The 17,637-nt window shown below is 49.1% G+C and overlaps 1 protein-coding gene across 1 annotated transcript; it reads right to left on the reverse strand.

Moving 5' to 3' along the window:
• Positions 1–1,438: 1,438 nt before the first annotated feature.
• Positions 1,439–15,281, reverse strand: Hhipl2 (HHIP like 2). The gene is made up of 8 exons (XM_059280442.1): positions 14,635–15,281; positions 12,877–13,020; positions 11,002–11,333; positions 9,498–9,624; positions 9,098–9,240; positions 4,698–4,779; positions 2,906–2,988; positions 1,439–1,832 (listed from the first exon to the last, which is right to left on the reverse strand). Exons 1-8 carry the CDS (start codon positions 14,943–14,945, stop codon positions 1,549–1,551), a joined length of 1,506 nt encoding a protein of 501 aa, XP_059136425.1. The 5' UTR covers positions 14,946–15,281; the 3' UTR covers positions 1,439–1,548.
• Between the last annotated feature and the right edge of the window lie 2,356 nt (positions 15,282–17,637).

Consider the following 17,637-nt stretch of genomic DNA (forward strand, 5'->3'; position numbering starts at 1 on the left):
TCCTGCAGAGTATTTGTAAGAACTATTGGTAAAGAAAGGGATAGGGGCGGACCTGTGCGGGGACAGAAGGAGAAGGATAAACAAGCCTGAAAATGGACTTCCAGAACCTGAAGATTCCAGAATCTTCCATAAAGATGAAAGAGCAAGAACTGGAGAGGCTGGGGAGGTGCAGAGTGAGTCGGTGTGCCTAGAAAAAAGAAAGATGCAAAAAGCAAGCAAAAACCTGTCCAGAGTGCATTCATCCCCATCTAGAGCAGGCCCACATGGCCTCCGAAAGCCTTAGCCACCACAGTGTGCTATGCTTGTTCTCCTGAAACTGAGCATCCCACAGAGCTGATCGGGATCTGGAGGACTGCCAGAACCTCACTTCCTTTCTTAGTTATTCTTTTTTTTTTTTTTTTTCCGGGTGTGCATAGGTATTTTGCCTGCATGTAAGTATATGTACCAAATGTATATGTGATGCCTGCAGCAGCCAGAAGAGGACATTGGATCCGCTGGAACTGGAATGAGAGGCAGTTGTAAGCTGCTGTGTGGGCACTGGGAACTGAACCCAGGTCCTGCGGAAGAAGTGCCCTTTATTTCTGAGCCATCTCTCTAGCACACACACACACACACACACACACACACACACACACACACACACACACACACACACACACACACACACACTTTGGTTCTTGACTCCTCCTGTGGTTCAGAAGCCACAGCCCTCACAGAAGCAGGGATACTGTTTTGAGATGGACCATTGGCTGCCTGATCTGTGCGTTTCCTCATGCCAAGCCCAATCAAAAGGCCCGCGCCCGCCGCCCGCCCCCCCCCCCGCCCCTCGCCCGCCGCCCGCCCCCCCCCCCCGCCCCTCGCCCGCCGCCAGCCCCGCCCCCCGCCCCTCGCCCCTATCTTCCAGAGTGGTATAGCAAGGCTGAGAAGCGGGGTCAGGAGATTTCAAGAAGAAGCATACAGAGGTGGCAGATCAGAGGACCCCAAATGCAATGTAGTTGTGTTTATTAGCCTTGCTGAGCCCAAACAACAGGTGATCAGAGCTGAGCCTGCTTGTCTTCAGTTCATGGGCTTCTGGCCATCTGTCTTCCAGAGGGCTTACTGAGGAACCAGTCATTCACAGGCAACAGGAGAGTGGAGTGAGCTGCTTAAGCAAGCTGGCTGAATCATGCTAGATTTCCCACTGCCAAACATTGAGATCAAACGATGCACCAGTGTAAGCCAAAGCTGATTTATTACCCCAGGTTGAAGGGATGTCGGTGGACTCCAGGCAGGTATGCACACAAGAGCATGCCGTAAGCCAGGTGCGGGGTCATGTGGACTGTGGTCTCCCCACAAAAATGCCGCCCATAGACCAGCTCCTGTTTATTCAGTACACAGCAAGATTTCCCAGAGAGAGACCACACACACTGGAGTTAAGCTCTGCCCACCCCACCCCCCTCCACCCAGGCTCCCTGACTGTCTGAGACCCACCCTCAGCAGCCAGCAGCAATTTTCACTTTGTGAGGCCATCTCCTAACTCTGGTCTCAGCAGCCAGCTTGACCAAGAGGTCACTGTTGGCTTCTGCCTGGGGACTTCTGCTCTGCCACTTGCCTTATCCCAGCACTACGGGCGTGGGGATTCTGCTTCCTCTTGCCCCGGGGACCCGGGGACCACACTCTGCCTTTCTTCTTGGTACCAGACCCTCTCGATGTTTTCTGTCTGCTTGTGGGAGAAGCTGGCTTCTTGGGGGAGCCCTTCTGAGATGCAGCCCGGTCTGAAGCCAAGGTTGCGTTGGATGACCTCCCAGCCACTTTCTGTGACTCCTCCTTCTTCAGCAAGTCCAAAACTGTGGCTGGAAGGTAAGCATTTATTCAGTGAGAAAGCTATGGCCTGGGAGGCGGCTGTAAAGGACGTGCTAGGGGACCCCACAGCCTCCTAATGAGGGGCCATGCTGACTTCTCCAACTGGCCTCCAACGCTCAGGCTCAAGCAATCCTCCTGTCTCAGCCTCCTGAGGAGCTGGTACTGTAAGGGCCACCACACCCAGCTTGCCGTGACAGCAATTCTCTGTATTGATATTGCTTTAATGTCCTTCTCTGGCCTTGCAGTAAATGCCTCCTTTGTGGACTGGGGTCACCCCAGAGATAAGTGGTTCTGGGATGTCTGCCTGAGATGGTATCCTTCCTCTTTCAAGTCTTCGTGACTCCCCATTTTACCATGAAGAATCCTTCTCTTCAGGCTCCCTCACAGTGCCCTGCATAGCCTTCTGGACCAGACCCTCATGATACACTCATTTCTCTATGTCCTCCTCCCATTTGACTTGGAATGTGTGTAGGTCAGAGATGTTGAACATCCATTGCTATAGCCCCAGGCTTAGCACAGAACCTGCTGCAAAGTACTAATAATTATTGTCAAATGCATGAACACATAAATAATTACATGGATGGATGGATGGATGGATGGATGGATGGATGGATGGATGGATGACTGGAGAATAACAGATCAGGGTAGAAGCAGGTATCTCTCCCATTAACTCTGGTCTGCGGTAGAGATGTGTACCCTGAGCTACAGGTGAACAACCCTCATAACTCGTAAGAGAAACTGTGATCACGGAGCTCAAGATGGCTCAGCCGTTAAGAGAATTTGCTGCTCCTGTTAAAGACCCAGATTCGGTTCCCAGCATCCACACAGTGTCTCACAACCAACCGGAACTCCAGTTTCAGGGGATCCAAAGCCCCATCCTGGACTCTGTAGACTCCTGCGTACACACAGTGCACATATATAAATGCAGGCAAAACATCCATACACATAAAACAAAATAAATCTCACAAAAAGAAAACCAAGAGAGTCTGACCCTCCACCCTGGGGGTTTTCTAAGGCTGTGACTGCACCAATGACTAACACCAAAACTCAGAGAGGGACTCACTGGCGAGCGGCCGGAAGCGGATCTTCTTAGTCTTGGTCTTCACGGGCACTGGCTTGTATCGGCACTTGCCTGGCGGGGCGCGCCTAGAAACACAGGCAGAGAGGGTGATGACTGGGAAGACAGTTCGGGAATCAAGATCACCATGGGGTGGACATTTTAGAACTGGGGTGGGCCCTTTCTTGTGCACAGGGCTGCATGGATGTGACAGGACTGTGCTCTGAGCTCAGACAGAGAGGAGAAAGGGTCCTCGGGGCCTTCAGGAGGCAGCACAAAAAGGAGGTCAGCACAGTGACAGGCACAGCTCAGTCCACATCAGAGCAGCCCAGGACACTGTGCAAAGTCTCCAAGTGTGCTTCTATGAAATGTAATAATAATAATAATAATAATAATGGTTTCCAATGGCTCACAGGGAGATAGTGAAGCTCAGTGTGCCTGGCACACCATAAGTGATTGGTGAAAAATGAAGTTTAAAAGAAAGAAAAAAACACTTGGACAAGGCCCAGCACATCAGAGGATGATAGTGATGATGGTGCTGATGGTGGTGATGACAGTGATGATGGTGGTGATGATGGTGATGATGGTGGTGGTGGTGATGATGGTGGTGATGGTGGTGATGACAGTGATGATGGTGGCGATGGTGGTGATGATGGTGATGGTGGTGGTGGTGGTGATGATGGTGATGGTGATGATGGTGATGGTGATGGTGATGACAGTGGTGATGACGATGGTGATGATGATGGTGATGGTGATGATGGTGATGGTAACAGCTGTTGCACTGGCAATGGTGAATCACTTTGAGGAAAACCCCTTCAAAGGTCTGGCACAGACCCTAAGTATGGCCCACCTCTCCGGCCAGCATCACGCTCATTCTTAAACTGCACGAGCACAATTCCTGAAACAAGTGGGGCTTCGGGCACTGAGCTGGACCCCCCAGCTGGTCCTTTCTGCCGCCACCACTCTGCTCCAGCTTTCTCTCCGAGGTCACGCTCACCCCACGTAGGCCAGTGGCTTAACTCGACTGGCTTGCTCTTCTGTCTCCTTGGCATCCTGTGAACAGGTGTGTGTGTACACAGTGCTTGCTGTGGCCCCCGGTGCACAGTGACAATAAATGCCGTCACAAAAAGAGGAGGAAAAAGCCGGTCTTCATGGCTCACACCTACACTCCCAGCACTCAGGAGGCTGAGGCAGGAGGACTGCCTTGAGTTCAAGACTACATAATGAGTACCAGGCCAACCTAGACAATAATACGAGACTCCCCTCTCAAAAAAAAAAAAAAAAAAAAAAAAAGTTTACAACTGCTTTCTGTCTGGCTTTTCACAGCTGTTCTTGGGAAAGAGGGATTATCTCCTAGCACACTTAATCATTGAAGTACCACGGGAGGGGAAGCCAGGTTCACTCTGGAGGCTTTAGTACAAAGGACAGAGCTCCCTGTCCAGGCACCATCACCCACCCAGAGTACTCCAGAGGCTGAACTAACTGCTCAGGCCTGAGAACAAGAGCTGTGCAGAGCAACAGACCACGGAGGAGGGTGGGTTCACCCTGTGCCGGTCCACACTCTACAGCCTTGGGGACCAACCAAACCTCTCCCAGATGAGATCACTTCTGAGATCACACAGATGCAGAGCCCAGTTGTGAAGTGAAGCTAGGCTGGACCCTGAGCGACGGCTAGACCTATGTGTCAGCTATCCGCTGAGCTCCACCCTGGGTTGGGGAAACAAGCCTCAGAGGGAGCGCCTATCTGCAGGTCCAGCTATGAGCTAATTCCTAAGAAGAAAACACCACCAAATCTCACCTTGACGGGTCGACAAATTTGTAAATAGATCCATGTGGTGCGTAGGCACTTGGGTAGGAGGTGGCCAGGAAATACAGCTCCCCTAAAGAAACAGGAGTGAGTAACCAGAACACCATATCATCAGGGCCGAGACACGTCTGGACACACAGAAAACAGCCTAATGAAGCTGTGGAGCTAAAATGCTGTGAGCACTGGGCTGCAGGCTTCTTGGGGGGAAGTTCACCTTTAAATCCCCAAAGACTATCTCAGACCCGGTAGAGGTCACTCTGTGTGTGTGTGTGCTGCTGAATCCAGCAGGTTTTTCTCCATCACTTCTTTACTCCTGGAAACATCACCTCAGTGAAGTTCCACCTGCTTCTCAGCCACTTACACAGGCAAGGCTTGGGTGCAGGCGGGGGGCCATCCGCCAGTCACTTTACTCTGTCCCTTCATCCCTGTTTCCTCCCAGCCTAGCTTTGGCATTTTCTTTCTCAGTCATTGGGTTGCTTATTTCTTTGTGACTATCCCCACCCTTCCAACCTTTCTTCTTGGTCTTCTCCACACACCCCCATCCCCAACAACCCCATGCATACTCTCCAGTACCACTTTTTAGAAAGGGCCATGTTTCCTCCCAGTCCTTGCCTTTCAGGACACATCTTCATTCCTGTCTCGAAGATGCTACCAGGTTTCACCTGGCGTGGCACTTGTCTGTGAGGAGCATGGCTGTGTCTGAGGGTGAGCCTAGGCTCCAGTGTTATATCGGTAATTCTGGACACAAATTCTCATAACACCAGTTCTTAGCTGTGCTACCCCAGGTGACCTCCCAACCTACATACATACCCAGCTAGTCATTCATCTATAAGAGAGAGTCACAGAGCTGGGCGGTGGTGGCGCACGCCTTTAATCCCAGCACTTGGGAGGCAGAGGCATGCGGATCTCTGTGAGTTTGAGGCCAGCCTGGGCTACCAAGTGAGTTCCAGAAAAGGCGCAAAGCTACACAGAGAAACCCTGTCTCGAAAAACAAAAAAAAAAAAAAAAAAAAAAGAGAGAGAGAGAGAGTCACAGCGTCTCAAAGAAGCATAGAGTAACAACCAGTTACCAGCGCTTCATGTGGGGGAGAGGAAGGAGGATATGTATATGCTCGTATGAGTGATGTGCACATGTATGCAACAGCATGCAGAAGTCAGAGGTGGACTTTAAGTCTCTTCCTTGACTGCTCTCCACATTATTTTCTGAGACAAGGTCTCTTGTGCAATCAGGACCTCACAAATTTGTGTAGGTTGGCTAGGCCACTGAGCTCCCACGGTCCACCAGCCTCTGCCTCTCCATCCCTGAGATTACAGCTGCACACCAGTTTTTACCTGGGTGTTGGGGAACTGAACTCAGGTCCTCATGCTTGCACGCAGGCACCTGACAACCGAGCCAGCTCCCCAGCCCTCTCCTCCTTCTTATCTCCAGGGCAGGTGCCTCAGCAGCGCTGCCAACATGACACAATGCGAAGCAAATTGCACTGTATTAAATTCATGTACACGGCTCATGTGACTTTCTGTCAGCCTTAAGGAAGACAGCTGTGAAGCCGCAAATGTGACAGTTCTATGGCTTCCTTTAACAGCTTTTGTCCTCAGATCTGTGGAGAACAGACGATGTGTTTCTCTGCAGTGAGAGGCTCTAAGGCTTTGCCGAGTCTGCTACCCATGGTGACAAGTATTGAAGACACTATGGCTTCACATACTGATAAGATAGTTCTATAACTGTTCTGAGAAGGGGTCCAAGGAATGGGGACACATCCTACAATTTGTACTATCTGACTCGAAACGCCAAACACCTTCAGACATCATCAGACAAATGAGCTGTCTTCCGATAGTTTGTGTGAATGCAGGCCACTCTCTGGCAAGAACCCTCCAACCCATACAGAAACTCCAAAGCTGGGGGCGGGGCTGTCTTACTTCAGTTCACGGTACATGACTACAGCCTGTGTAATGTATATGTTACAAGCATGCTCTAGATTTCCAGTTCTATCTTTAGGGGGGAAATACAAAGGGCAAATTTTATCTACGGTGTCCAGCTAACCTTTTAGTATCTCTTTTACATTTTATTTGTTAATTTTGTGAATGTGAGGGGCATGTATACCACGGCACATGTGTGGAGGTCGGAGAACAATTTGCAGGGATCGGTAGTTCTCTCCCCGGGTCCTGGGTTCGAACTCAGGTGGTCAGGTGTCAGTGGCACCTTTACCAGCTGATCTATCTTGCCAGCCCCTTAGTATCTATTTTACGCAGAGAGAGAACTCTAACACAGTGGGACTCGCTGCAAGCATGCTTGCTTAGGCCAGTCCTTACCTAGGTCAGCTTGCAAAGTGGCCCCTGGGTAGCTGGGGGCCAGCCAGCCACTCAGCCTCGCTTCCATTACACTGGGTGTCAGGTCTCAGAGCTCGTGAGTAAACTGAGGCAGGAGCGGAGGCAAGAGTCTAGTTCCACTGAACAAACAGAAAGCTGCAGCTGAGCAGGAGACAGTGACCTTCCCATCTGAAAGCTTCTCGGTGGGGAAGAATACACAGTGAGCATGAGGTGGAGCCTGCTTTGCTAAGTGCTTTGCTAAATGCTTTGCTAAGTAAGGCACAAGAGAAAGGAGCTCACCTGGGGGAGCTTCTCTGGTCTCAGGGCTGACCTGGGGCAAAACCTTGGCCAAGACCCACTTCCCAGAATTCAGCCAGGGACACTAGCCTCGTTTGCCAGGAGTCTGACTGCTTTGAAAAGCATCCTGTTTTCTCCTTCTGACAGATGCCTACAGGCTCTACAAACCAAACCTCCTAAGCCAGGGTTCGGTGCTGTTTCAGAGAAGCAAGGCACAGAAGACACACACCTCTAGGCAGGCCAGCCTCTGGGGTTCCGGCTCTGTCTACCTTCTGGGAAGATCCAGCAGAGAAGCCCCCCCTAGGGTGGACGGCTTACACGAATCCATCTTCTCTCCACTCAGCAGACTCCTGACAGCCTGTGGTTTCTCTGCTTCTTTCTGGATTTGGATTCCCAATTTGTAACTCATATAGACTTCTTCTATTTAAAAATCCTGAATTTCCCAAAATACCCTCTGCTGATACAGAATGTTCTTCTCAAAGTATTCATCTAGCAGATAGGTGAGAGGAAAGGAAAGGAGCTAACTGGATGTCTTTATTACTTGCTCAAGCTAGGTTTCTGTGCAGCCACCCCGAAGCCCCAAGTGGAAAGAGGCTAAACTCGGGGACTCTCACAGCCCTGGCTTCACACCTATAGAGAATCCCAGGTGTCTATAACTCACAGATACTGGTCTTTGCTTTTTTTGTACTCTCTCTGTCTCTCTGTCTTTGTCTCTGTCTCTGTGTCTCTCTATATTTCTGTGTCTGTCTCTGTCTGTCTCTCTGTGTGTGCATGCATACGTGTGTGTATGTGTGTACGTGTGTGCATTTGTGTGTGTGTGTGTGTGTGTGTATGTGTTGTGTTGTGAGACAAGATCTCATATATCCAGATTAGTCTCAGACTTGCCCTGTAGCCAAGGTCAAGCTTGAATTTCTGATTCTCCTGCCTGCATTCCTGGTTACAGGAATGCACCCAGGACCTCAGGCTCTCTAGCAACTGAGCTACATCCCCAGCCTAAGATGTCACCTTACTAGGTTTTTGCCATTTAAGCTTGGTTAGATAAAATATCCTGTGCATACTTAGGTAATCAAAGTGGAATTTCTTTAAAATGTTCAATTTTAACCTTTCAAAATGAAACATTAACTAATGGAATACTGAAATTAAAAATGAGTTCTCTGGCTATATGTTTTTAGGAGCATGCATGTTCCTCAGACATGAATACATATCTTAGCTTCAATCATAATGATGTCCTTAGCATGCACCTCACCGCTCTGTTAACTGACTGTATACCTTGCTGCCTACCCACACCCCCCATACACCTTTTACATCCAGATCTCTTTCCTTACAAACTCTGGCAGAGTCAGGAAGACCCTAAGCCAATCAGTGCACACAAATCTCCTAGACCATCCAAGAGAAGAACAGGCTGCACATGTAATCTGACCCACTGGGCCTTGCCCACATTCTCATCCTTGTTTTAGAATAAAGTCAGCAGAAGGGCACTACATGAACCTCTCCAAAGTCAGAGATGAAAGCACAGACCCGGAGGTGTCCCTCACAAAGAGGTATGCTCTTTCACCACAACACGGTGGCGTGTGGGACAATCAACAGTCAACCCTTTTCCTCCCTGGTGACACTGAAATGTCACTGCATCACCTGCCGCTGAGGTTACTAATTACCCAGCATGTTATCTAACTCAGCTCAAGGACCGCCGCCGTGAGAGAAGTGACAGTCACTGTTCAAATGACAGCCAGCGTGCAGCCGGTGCCCGTGGTTATGGAAGAACAACCCAGCAGGACACAAACGGGTTACCCGCTTCGTCTTCCGCAAAGGAGATGATGAACTTGCTGTAGGTGCTGATCAACCCCGGGAAGGCACAGGTTGCGTTGCCCAGGCAGACGTCTCGCTTCCTCCATTTCTTGGTTTTCCTATCTTCCTGCAAAGCCATAAGTCGACTAGATGAAAAATAAAACCTTATGGTGTAGGAATCCGTATTTCCACTCCAGAGATTATTTCCCCACCAAGAATCAGGGATCCATAAATACTAGCACAGGGTCTTAACTGAGCCTGGTGAAGTACACCTCTAAGAGGCAGGAGGATCACCATGAGTTTGAGACCGTTCTGTTCTACATAGAGAGCTGCAGGTCAGACGGGAATAGCAATACCCTGTCACACACTAAAAAACCAAACAAATAAATAAATACTTCCTTACCCACTCATGAAGTCCCCGAAGATGTAGAGGCCATTGAGATTGGGGGATTCACACCCACGGTAGACATACCCTCCAGTGACCGACTTTCCCACCTCATGGCCATAAGCATAGATGGGCAGAATGTCATCTGTCAGGACCAAGACAAAAGAGTAGAGATCTGCCTGAGCGAAGAGTTCTAAGGAATCAAAAGTGGGCTTCTTAATGAAACTGACTGATTGAGCTTTCGGCCATTAGTAAGACAGACAACTGAGTCAAGTGTTTTTAGGTTGTTTTTATTTTGTATTTCTCTCAGCACGGCATGCAAGCCTCCCTGACACCTGGTTCCCCTCTTAGACTCTCAGGCCAGGTCCTAGGTGTCAGCATATGGGAAGGTAAGACATGGGTGGAAGTGGAAGGGTCAGTAAAGCCCAAAGCCAGCCTGGGTTATGTGAGACCCTACCTCAAAAGGAGGAGGAGAGGGAGAGCGAGAGAGGGAGAGGTGCTAGTCAGTCTTCAACTTGGAAGGGGTGGAGCTCCTAAATACCCCTTGATTGTTGATTTTGAGGGGCTGCTCTCTTCCTTGTGTATGTGGAAACCCATTTTAGCGGATGTCCCAACGGGGAGACTGTTTTTAGTTCATGCAGCCATGAAGTGAGCTCTACCAGTGGTTCTTAAAATAGTATGCCGAAAAGCCACTCAAGGAACATCTTTAAAGTACAGTTAGTCCCTGTACCCCAGCTCACCCAAAAATGTACGTGCATTATGCCTGGCACACACCATATGAATCCATCTTTTTAAAAAATGTTTTACATTTACGGGTGTGAGCACTGGTCGTGAGGAAAGCTTTCAGGAGCTGGTTCAAGTCTTTCATCACATGGGTCCCAGGATCAACTCGGGTCACCAAGTTTGGCATCAAGCACCTTTACCTACTGAGCCTTCTCACTGGCCCCAAATCAATGTCAGTTGGCTTTGTTTTCTATTTCAGAGTTGGTCAACATTCCATTCCACAAAACAGAACTAGTGTTCCAGAGAGGCGAGCAAAGGAAGTTGCTGCAGAGAGAAGGGTTTTGTGAAAACAGAAAGGCTGCGCATTCCTAGCACTGAGGAAGCTGAGGCTGGAGGATCACGGATTCAAGGTCAGGTCAGGGTCGGTTCAGGCTTATACGGCAGCCACATAGAGAGAGAGCAATATAGGAAAACACCTGATCCGCTAACATTAGGAAGCTACTCCCCACCCCCTGCAGGGTGTCCGGCTGGCCTTGAACTCCCTGTGTAGCCCGAGTTGGCCCTGAAGTCACAATCCTCCAGCCTCTGCCTCTAGCACTGGGATTCTAGGCAAGTACTACCACACCCAGCAGAGATGGACTTTCTAACAAGCATGGCCACAGTGTGTCTGGTGCCACTGTCGGGGGCAGCAGAGGTACCACCCCACAACCCGGCAACAAGTTACCATGGAGACAACCTTCAGGGTACTCGGGTTGTGCTCCCCCACCTCCACTGCCAACCTAGTCAGCTCATTACTTACCCAAGGAAGCATTACGACAAAGTTTCTTATCATAACATTCAAATCCTTCCTTCGCCCTCCAGCCATAGTTCCCGCCTTTAACGATGAGGTCAACTTCTTCAAACTTGTTCTGGCCCACATCCCCACAGAACATCCGCCCTCGGCCCTGGCGGGTGACTGGGTCCCCTCGGTCCACGGCACAGCGCCACATGTTTCTGACCCCGTAGGCGTAGACGGCAGGGTGGGCACCCGGCTCAGACACAAAGGGATTGTCCAAGGGCACTCGGTACCGCCGGCTATCTGTGCCTGCTCCATTCACGTCAATCCTCAACACTTTCCCCAGCAGGGAGCTTCTAAAAGACAAAAAGCCGAGAAAGAGGCCCTGGGTGAGCAAGAACTGCAAAGGACCTGAGGAGAGAAGAGGGGTGGGGGTGGGGTGGGTGCAGGACAGGCCGAAGCTGGCGCCAGGAGAGCTGGAAATCCAGGGGAAAGTGACCTACTTGGTTCTTTTAAATCTATACAAGATGTTTAAGAGTTCCTCACCTCTGGCTCAAGGTTATCTCCTAGAGAACATGACACCATCCTGCACCACGTGACCCTGAGTAAACGGCAGCTTTTGTTTTCTATCTTAATGATGGGTGCTTCCCAATTTGGTCTAATATTATAAATTTGAAAATAAATAATGGTTTTCATTTTCCCCAGATAGAAAAAGAATAGACTATTTTTGGAGAGGCTCTTCCAATGAGTTTGACTGCTGGGCTGCACTCTCCTAGCGCGTAGGTAAGGAACACTGTGTGGCATTGCTGTCGTAATACTTTTTAATGAGCTATATTATGCACATGGTTCTTGGTGAAATCCCTGAATGACAGCATTCAGCAGACACTAGCTTAGTGTGATTAACGTTAATATTTTACTCCTACAAATAGTGGGAGGAAGTGCTTCCTGAGCACAAAGGGCAGAATGGCACGGAGGGGCTCTGACACCAGTGTCCCAGTCCCAGGGTCCCTCACTTACCTACTGTGCTTCTTTCTTGTGGCTGTAAAATGCAAACCATAATCCCTACACTTCATGGGAGTTTTTCATACATGTTTCCAGGAGGCCTGGTACTGATGTCATAACAATGAAAACAGATTACATTTTTCTTGCCCTTGAAGCACATCATGTTCTCAAGTATAATATACAATCTGACTGAAGCAGTCACTGTCAACATACTGGGCACTCAGTATATATCAGCTCTTATTAACTGGCTTCTCATATGTTTCAGGACCTAGTACAGAGACTGGGACACACTGCTCAACACTACTGTTAAGCCAAATCAGATGGTGGTTGTCATAGAGCATCCTGATAACATACATTTAAATTTTAAATTCTTTTCTACACAGCACTGTAGTAGTTATATTAATATTTGTTTTCTTTATCTATCTACTGAGACAGGGTCTCGCTCTGTAGCTCTGACTGTCCTAGAACTCACTGTGTAAACCAAGCTGGCCTCAAACTCACAGAGATCCACCTGCCTCTGCCTACCAAGTGCTAGGATTAAAGGTATATGCCACCACACCTAGCTACATTAAGCATTTATAATATTAGCTAGAAAAGTATTCTGTACTATTTATAGGGCAGAAAGCCAAAGGGTCCTCTCACAGACTCCTCCCACCGGCTCCTCCTACTGGCTCCTCCCACCGGCTCCTCCCACCGGCTCCTCCTGCTGGCTCCTCCCACCGGCTCCTCCTACTGGCTCCTCCCACCGGCTCCTCCTACTGGCTCCTCCCACCGGCTCCTCCTACTGGCTCCTCCCAGAGAAAGGGATTAGATCTTCTAAATTTAACTCTGGCAGAAAGAACATTGAACCAGAGGTACACTCAAAAGGAACAGGGGCGCAGCCTCCATCCAGCTTACTTGTTCTGAGCATTTCCAAACTTGCCAAAGGGATCCCCAGCCTGCCCTCCATCCCCAGTGAATATGTACAGATAGCCATCCAGGCCAAAGAGAAGCTGTCCCCCATTGTGGTTTGAGGCTGGTTCATCTATTTCCAAGATGACCCTGGAAGAGAAAAAGAAACTATCTGTTAGGCTTTGACAAGGCTGAAGCTACATGCTCTCGAGACACCCAGAAGTTGGCTGACCCAAGCCACCGCGGTCTGCAAAGTTAGCCAAGCCTGGCTTCAGTCTCCAAGGACCACAACAAAGGTGGATTGGGGCCCTGAGGGGCGCCATGTTTCCTGGTGTAATTCCTATGTGAATCTTTTAATTTTTTTTTTTTCAGTACTAAAGATCGAACCCCGTGCCTTTGCACAAGCCAGGCAAGCGTCTGCCACTGCGCTGCCTCCTCAGCCCTTTGTAGAGCTTCCCTCGTTCATACCATGACCTCACAAGCTGAGACATGGCCGGGGTAACAGCCACCCCTCTCTGGGGTTTGCTTTCTACCCAGCAGAACTCCCCATTCCTCCCTTAGAAAGGCAGATGGAGCAGGTCATCCTGTTCTTTCCAACCCTTTAGCCTGTCTATGATGGGAAAAGGGCCGGGGCAGGAAGGGGAAAGAAGGGGAGAAGGCAGCGTGATGGAGAGACAAAGGTGATCGTGGAGGCGGCCAGAACTAGTGTCTCATCTGTCCTGGTGAGCAACGTGACACGGTCCAGATCATCTGAGCGGAGGGTCTCAGTGGAGGGACAGCCTCCTTGGATTGCCTTGTGGGTGTGTCTATAGGGACTATCTAGATTGTTAACGGACGTGGGAGAGCACAGCCCACTGTGGGCACACCATCCTCAGACAGGTGGTCCTGGGCTGTATAAAGAAGCTTGCTGAGTATACACCAGCTACCAAGCAGCCTCCATGGTTCCTGCTGTCTTTATTGACAGTGTAATGATTCCCTCAGTTGGAGGTAATGCTGTATGGAGTAGCAAGCAGGCCTACCTTCCCTCAGAGGTGGCCTGTGGCCTGGAAGTGTAAGTCAAATAAATCCTTCCCTCCCCTAAGTCGTTAGTCATGGGACCTGTCACAGCAGCAGAATGAAACCACAGCACCATCTAACCATGCATCAATAGTTGTATGGCCTTGTGCCATAGCTCCCAAGAGAGTGAGAAACCCCACACTAAAGGTAAAGGGTTTGATTTCTCGTGGCCACACAATCAATTAGAGGCTACTGTTGTGTTTGATATATGATCTATCATCACTTTAGAATTCCTTTTGGCTGCCAGTCCTGGCTTCTCCTTTGTAAAAACAGGTTAAGCTTGACTCTAGCTAGGATCTTTAAGCAAGGGCTATACCCCATAAGGAAGCTTTACTGAGTTATCCAGGTTGTCCTCATCCATCAGTAGTGACTCTTTTCTCAACATGTTTTTATGTGTATTACTTTTTCCCTGCAAGTATGTTTTTTTTTCCCCTGCATGCAGTTCCAGCAGATGCCAGAAGGGGGAAGTCGTATCCCTCAGAACTGGAATTACAGATGGTTGTGAGCTGTTGCATGGGTGTTGGGTACTGAACTCAGGTCCTCTGCAAGAGCAACAAGTGCTCTTAGCCCCTGAGCCAACTGTCCAGCCTGTTTTCTTAAGATTTTAGGCTAGCACTCAAACACCAGGTCTATTCCTCCTCTATCACCCCAAGAATGGATGGGCATCATTTGGGAGCACAGTTCCAGGTTCTCATGGGATTGTCTCACCTCTCTGATTTGGGGTCCGCTTTGTTAGGGTCAGACAGAGAAACCTTCATCTCACTTATCCGGATTTTCTCCACCTTCCTCTTGCCCAGACATGAATAATAAATGTAGAACTTGCGGTTGCGGTGGAATCTGGGATGAAAAGCCAGCCCCAAGAATCCTCTCTCATCCCCAATCCACGGTGTGGTCAGCACCATGCTCTTGAGATCCAGGAAGGGCTGTTCCAGGCGACTCCCATCAGGGAGGTAGACCCACACTACTCCTACCTGCTCAGCAACAAAGAAGCGGTGGGTGTGGTCCCCAGCATGTACCATGGCCACGGGGTTCCTCAGCCCATTGGCCACCTCGGCCAGGCAGAGCTGCAGGCAGCCCCGGTGGTCCTCAGCCACCACTCCCAGGTTGCGGTTGAGTTGGCTGTTCCTCAGGACATTGGGGAAGCAGTAGTCCTCGTCGGGCAGGTTGAGGAGGTGGCAGAAGCGAGCGCCATCTTTTTCATGGGACTCCTGGAGGCTGCGGTCATTGGTGAGCAGGGAGATGGCAGCGTGACAGTTGCGGTGGAAGGCGGAGCAGTAGTCAGAGCAGAGGCCCGGGAGGTTCCGGAGTGGTGTCTGAGGGTTCTCGGCATCGTAGAGGTGGGCTGCGTAAGGAGAGCACTCCTGGAAAAAGAACGGGAAGCTCCGTCACAATTTGAACAAGCCAAAAAAGGAGAAACGGTCTACTAGGGTATCGGCATTCTGGAGGTTTGCATACAGATTGCTTGCTGTTAATCGTTTCTCTGGGACCCAAATTTTTGATAGAGTTAATGCACCCGGAGAAAAACCTCACGTATTCACTACACTGTGTCTAGCATTTCAGTAGCTTGGTTCTTTTTTAAAATGTTTATTAGCAAATATTAAGTTGTACATAATAATGGGTTTCATGACATTTTTATGTCATATTTTGATCATAATTCACCACATCACCTCTCCTGTCCCCTTCCCATCCTCACTGATCTTCTTTCCAAAGAGCATCCCATCTACTGTGTGTGTGTGTGTGTGTGTGTGTGTGTGTGTGTGTGTGTGTGATGTTTTGTTGTTTACAGGGGAATGGGTGGTGGTTTGGTTCCTGGGACAAGGCACCTTGTTTGTGGTTATACCACTGGAGAAGATGTCTCTCCCTCTCTGACCAACCACTAACTAGAAAGTAATCCTCAGGGGTGGGATCCCATGAGCCCCTCCCCACTCCACGACAGGCTGTTAGATCTTGCACAGCTCACCACAGCTCTCAATAGCTTAGTTCTTGACACTTAAGGTTATATTACATGGTGGATGACTATCTTTTGAAGATTTATCTTTATTTATGTGTACATGTGGATGCCTGTATGAGTTTATGTGCACTGTGTATGCAGGATCTGCAGAGGCCAAAAGAGGGCCTCAGATCCCCTGGAACTAGAGATACAGGTGGTTATGAACCACTGTGTGGGGTGCAGGGAACTGAACCCTAGTCTTCTGCAAGAGCAGCAAGTGCTCTTAACCACTGAAGCACCTCTCTATCCCCGGAAGAATAGTTTTCCAAGACATTTTTCAACTCTTCCTTTTCTCAAGATGAAGCACCATGAAACAAGTTCCGTGTCTATTAAACCCAGACACCTAGTGCTAGTATTTCAGTCTATGCTCCTTCATGTTTAAATAGTTAACAATTCAAACTTATGTAATCAAAAATCCTTCCCAGAGATTAAGATGTTCAGTCATTTCTTCATGTACTAAATATTTGTGTTTGACATGGGCAAGGCACTATGCTGGAAGCTATAGGTTTCTATTTCAATGCCAGCATTTCAGTAATGAGACTGCCCTATATATAAGTATGTAGGATTAAATGTCCAAGGGAGTATCTGCTGGTTGACCTCCTAGAGTCTAGGACCTAGGCTATAGTGATTTCAGGAGACAACAGAATTCTGTGGGCCTACCGTCACTCCCTGTAGTGATAACAGACAGAGGCATGGAGACTTGGAAAGTAAAAATGGCAGCTGTAGTGGTCTGAATGACACTGGCCCCTATTGGCCCATATATGTGAATATTTGGTCCCCAGTTGGTGGGACTGTTTGGGAAGGAGTGTGGCCTTCGAGGAGGTGCGTCACTGGGGGTGGGCTTTGGGGTTTCCAGTGCTCTCCCTCTGCCCCATTGTTGTGGCTCAAGATCAAGTGAGAGATGAAGGATGAGGAGGACAAGGAGGCGGCGGCGGAAGAGGAGGAGGAGGAGGAGGAGGAGGAGGAGGAGCATGAGAGAAGTGTGAGGGAGTGAATAGGTGAAAGAGTGAGTAAAGAGTGAGTGAATAATGTAGAAGTATGTGTGTGTGAGTAACTATGAGAGAGAGAGCTGTGTGAAGGAGCTGCTGCTATGTAGAGGAGCTGTGCCTAGAAACTGTGTAAAGTGCTGTATGCTGAGCTGGGCGGTGGTGGCGCACACCTTTAATCCCAGCACTCGGGAGGCAAAGGCGGGGGAATCTCTGTGAGTTCGAGGCCCACCTGGTCTACAAAGCAAGATCCAGGACAGGCTCCAAAGCTATAGAGAAACCCTGTCTCAAAAAAACAAAAATAAATAAATAAATAAATAATAAAAAAATGCTAATCTAAACAAAAAAAGTGCTGTACGGTGAGAGAGCTATGTAATGAGATGTTCAGCTGTGGCTGTGTGGAGATTTGTAACTGTGTGGAGACAAGGAAGATGGAGCTGTATAGAAAAGAGATGCAGAAGAGAAATGTATGTCAAAGAAAGACGTGTAGCCATGTGAAAAGATGTATGTATGTAAAGATATGTAGCTGTGTGGAGACCGAAAGAGTCAGAGACCATTCTTCAGATGAAGTAAAAGAGAAAGTTAACATCAGAAAGCATGTGTTTTCTTATTTAGAAACCTATTTCTAACTACCCTCAGATAGAAAAGGTCTAGCCCTCGCCGCCTTCGTGGATTTTCTTGCATTACCCTGGAGGTAGCCTTGGAGTAGGCTCTCCAATAGGCCCCTCATACGAG

Source organism: Peromyscus eremicus, chromosome 15, assembly GCF_949786415.1.
Source record: "Peromyscus eremicus chromosome 15, PerEre_H2_v1, whole genome shotgun sequence".
Classification (NCBI taxonomy): domain Eukaryota; kingdom Metazoa; phylum Chordata; class Mammalia; order Rodentia; family Cricetidae; genus Peromyscus; species Peromyscus eremicus.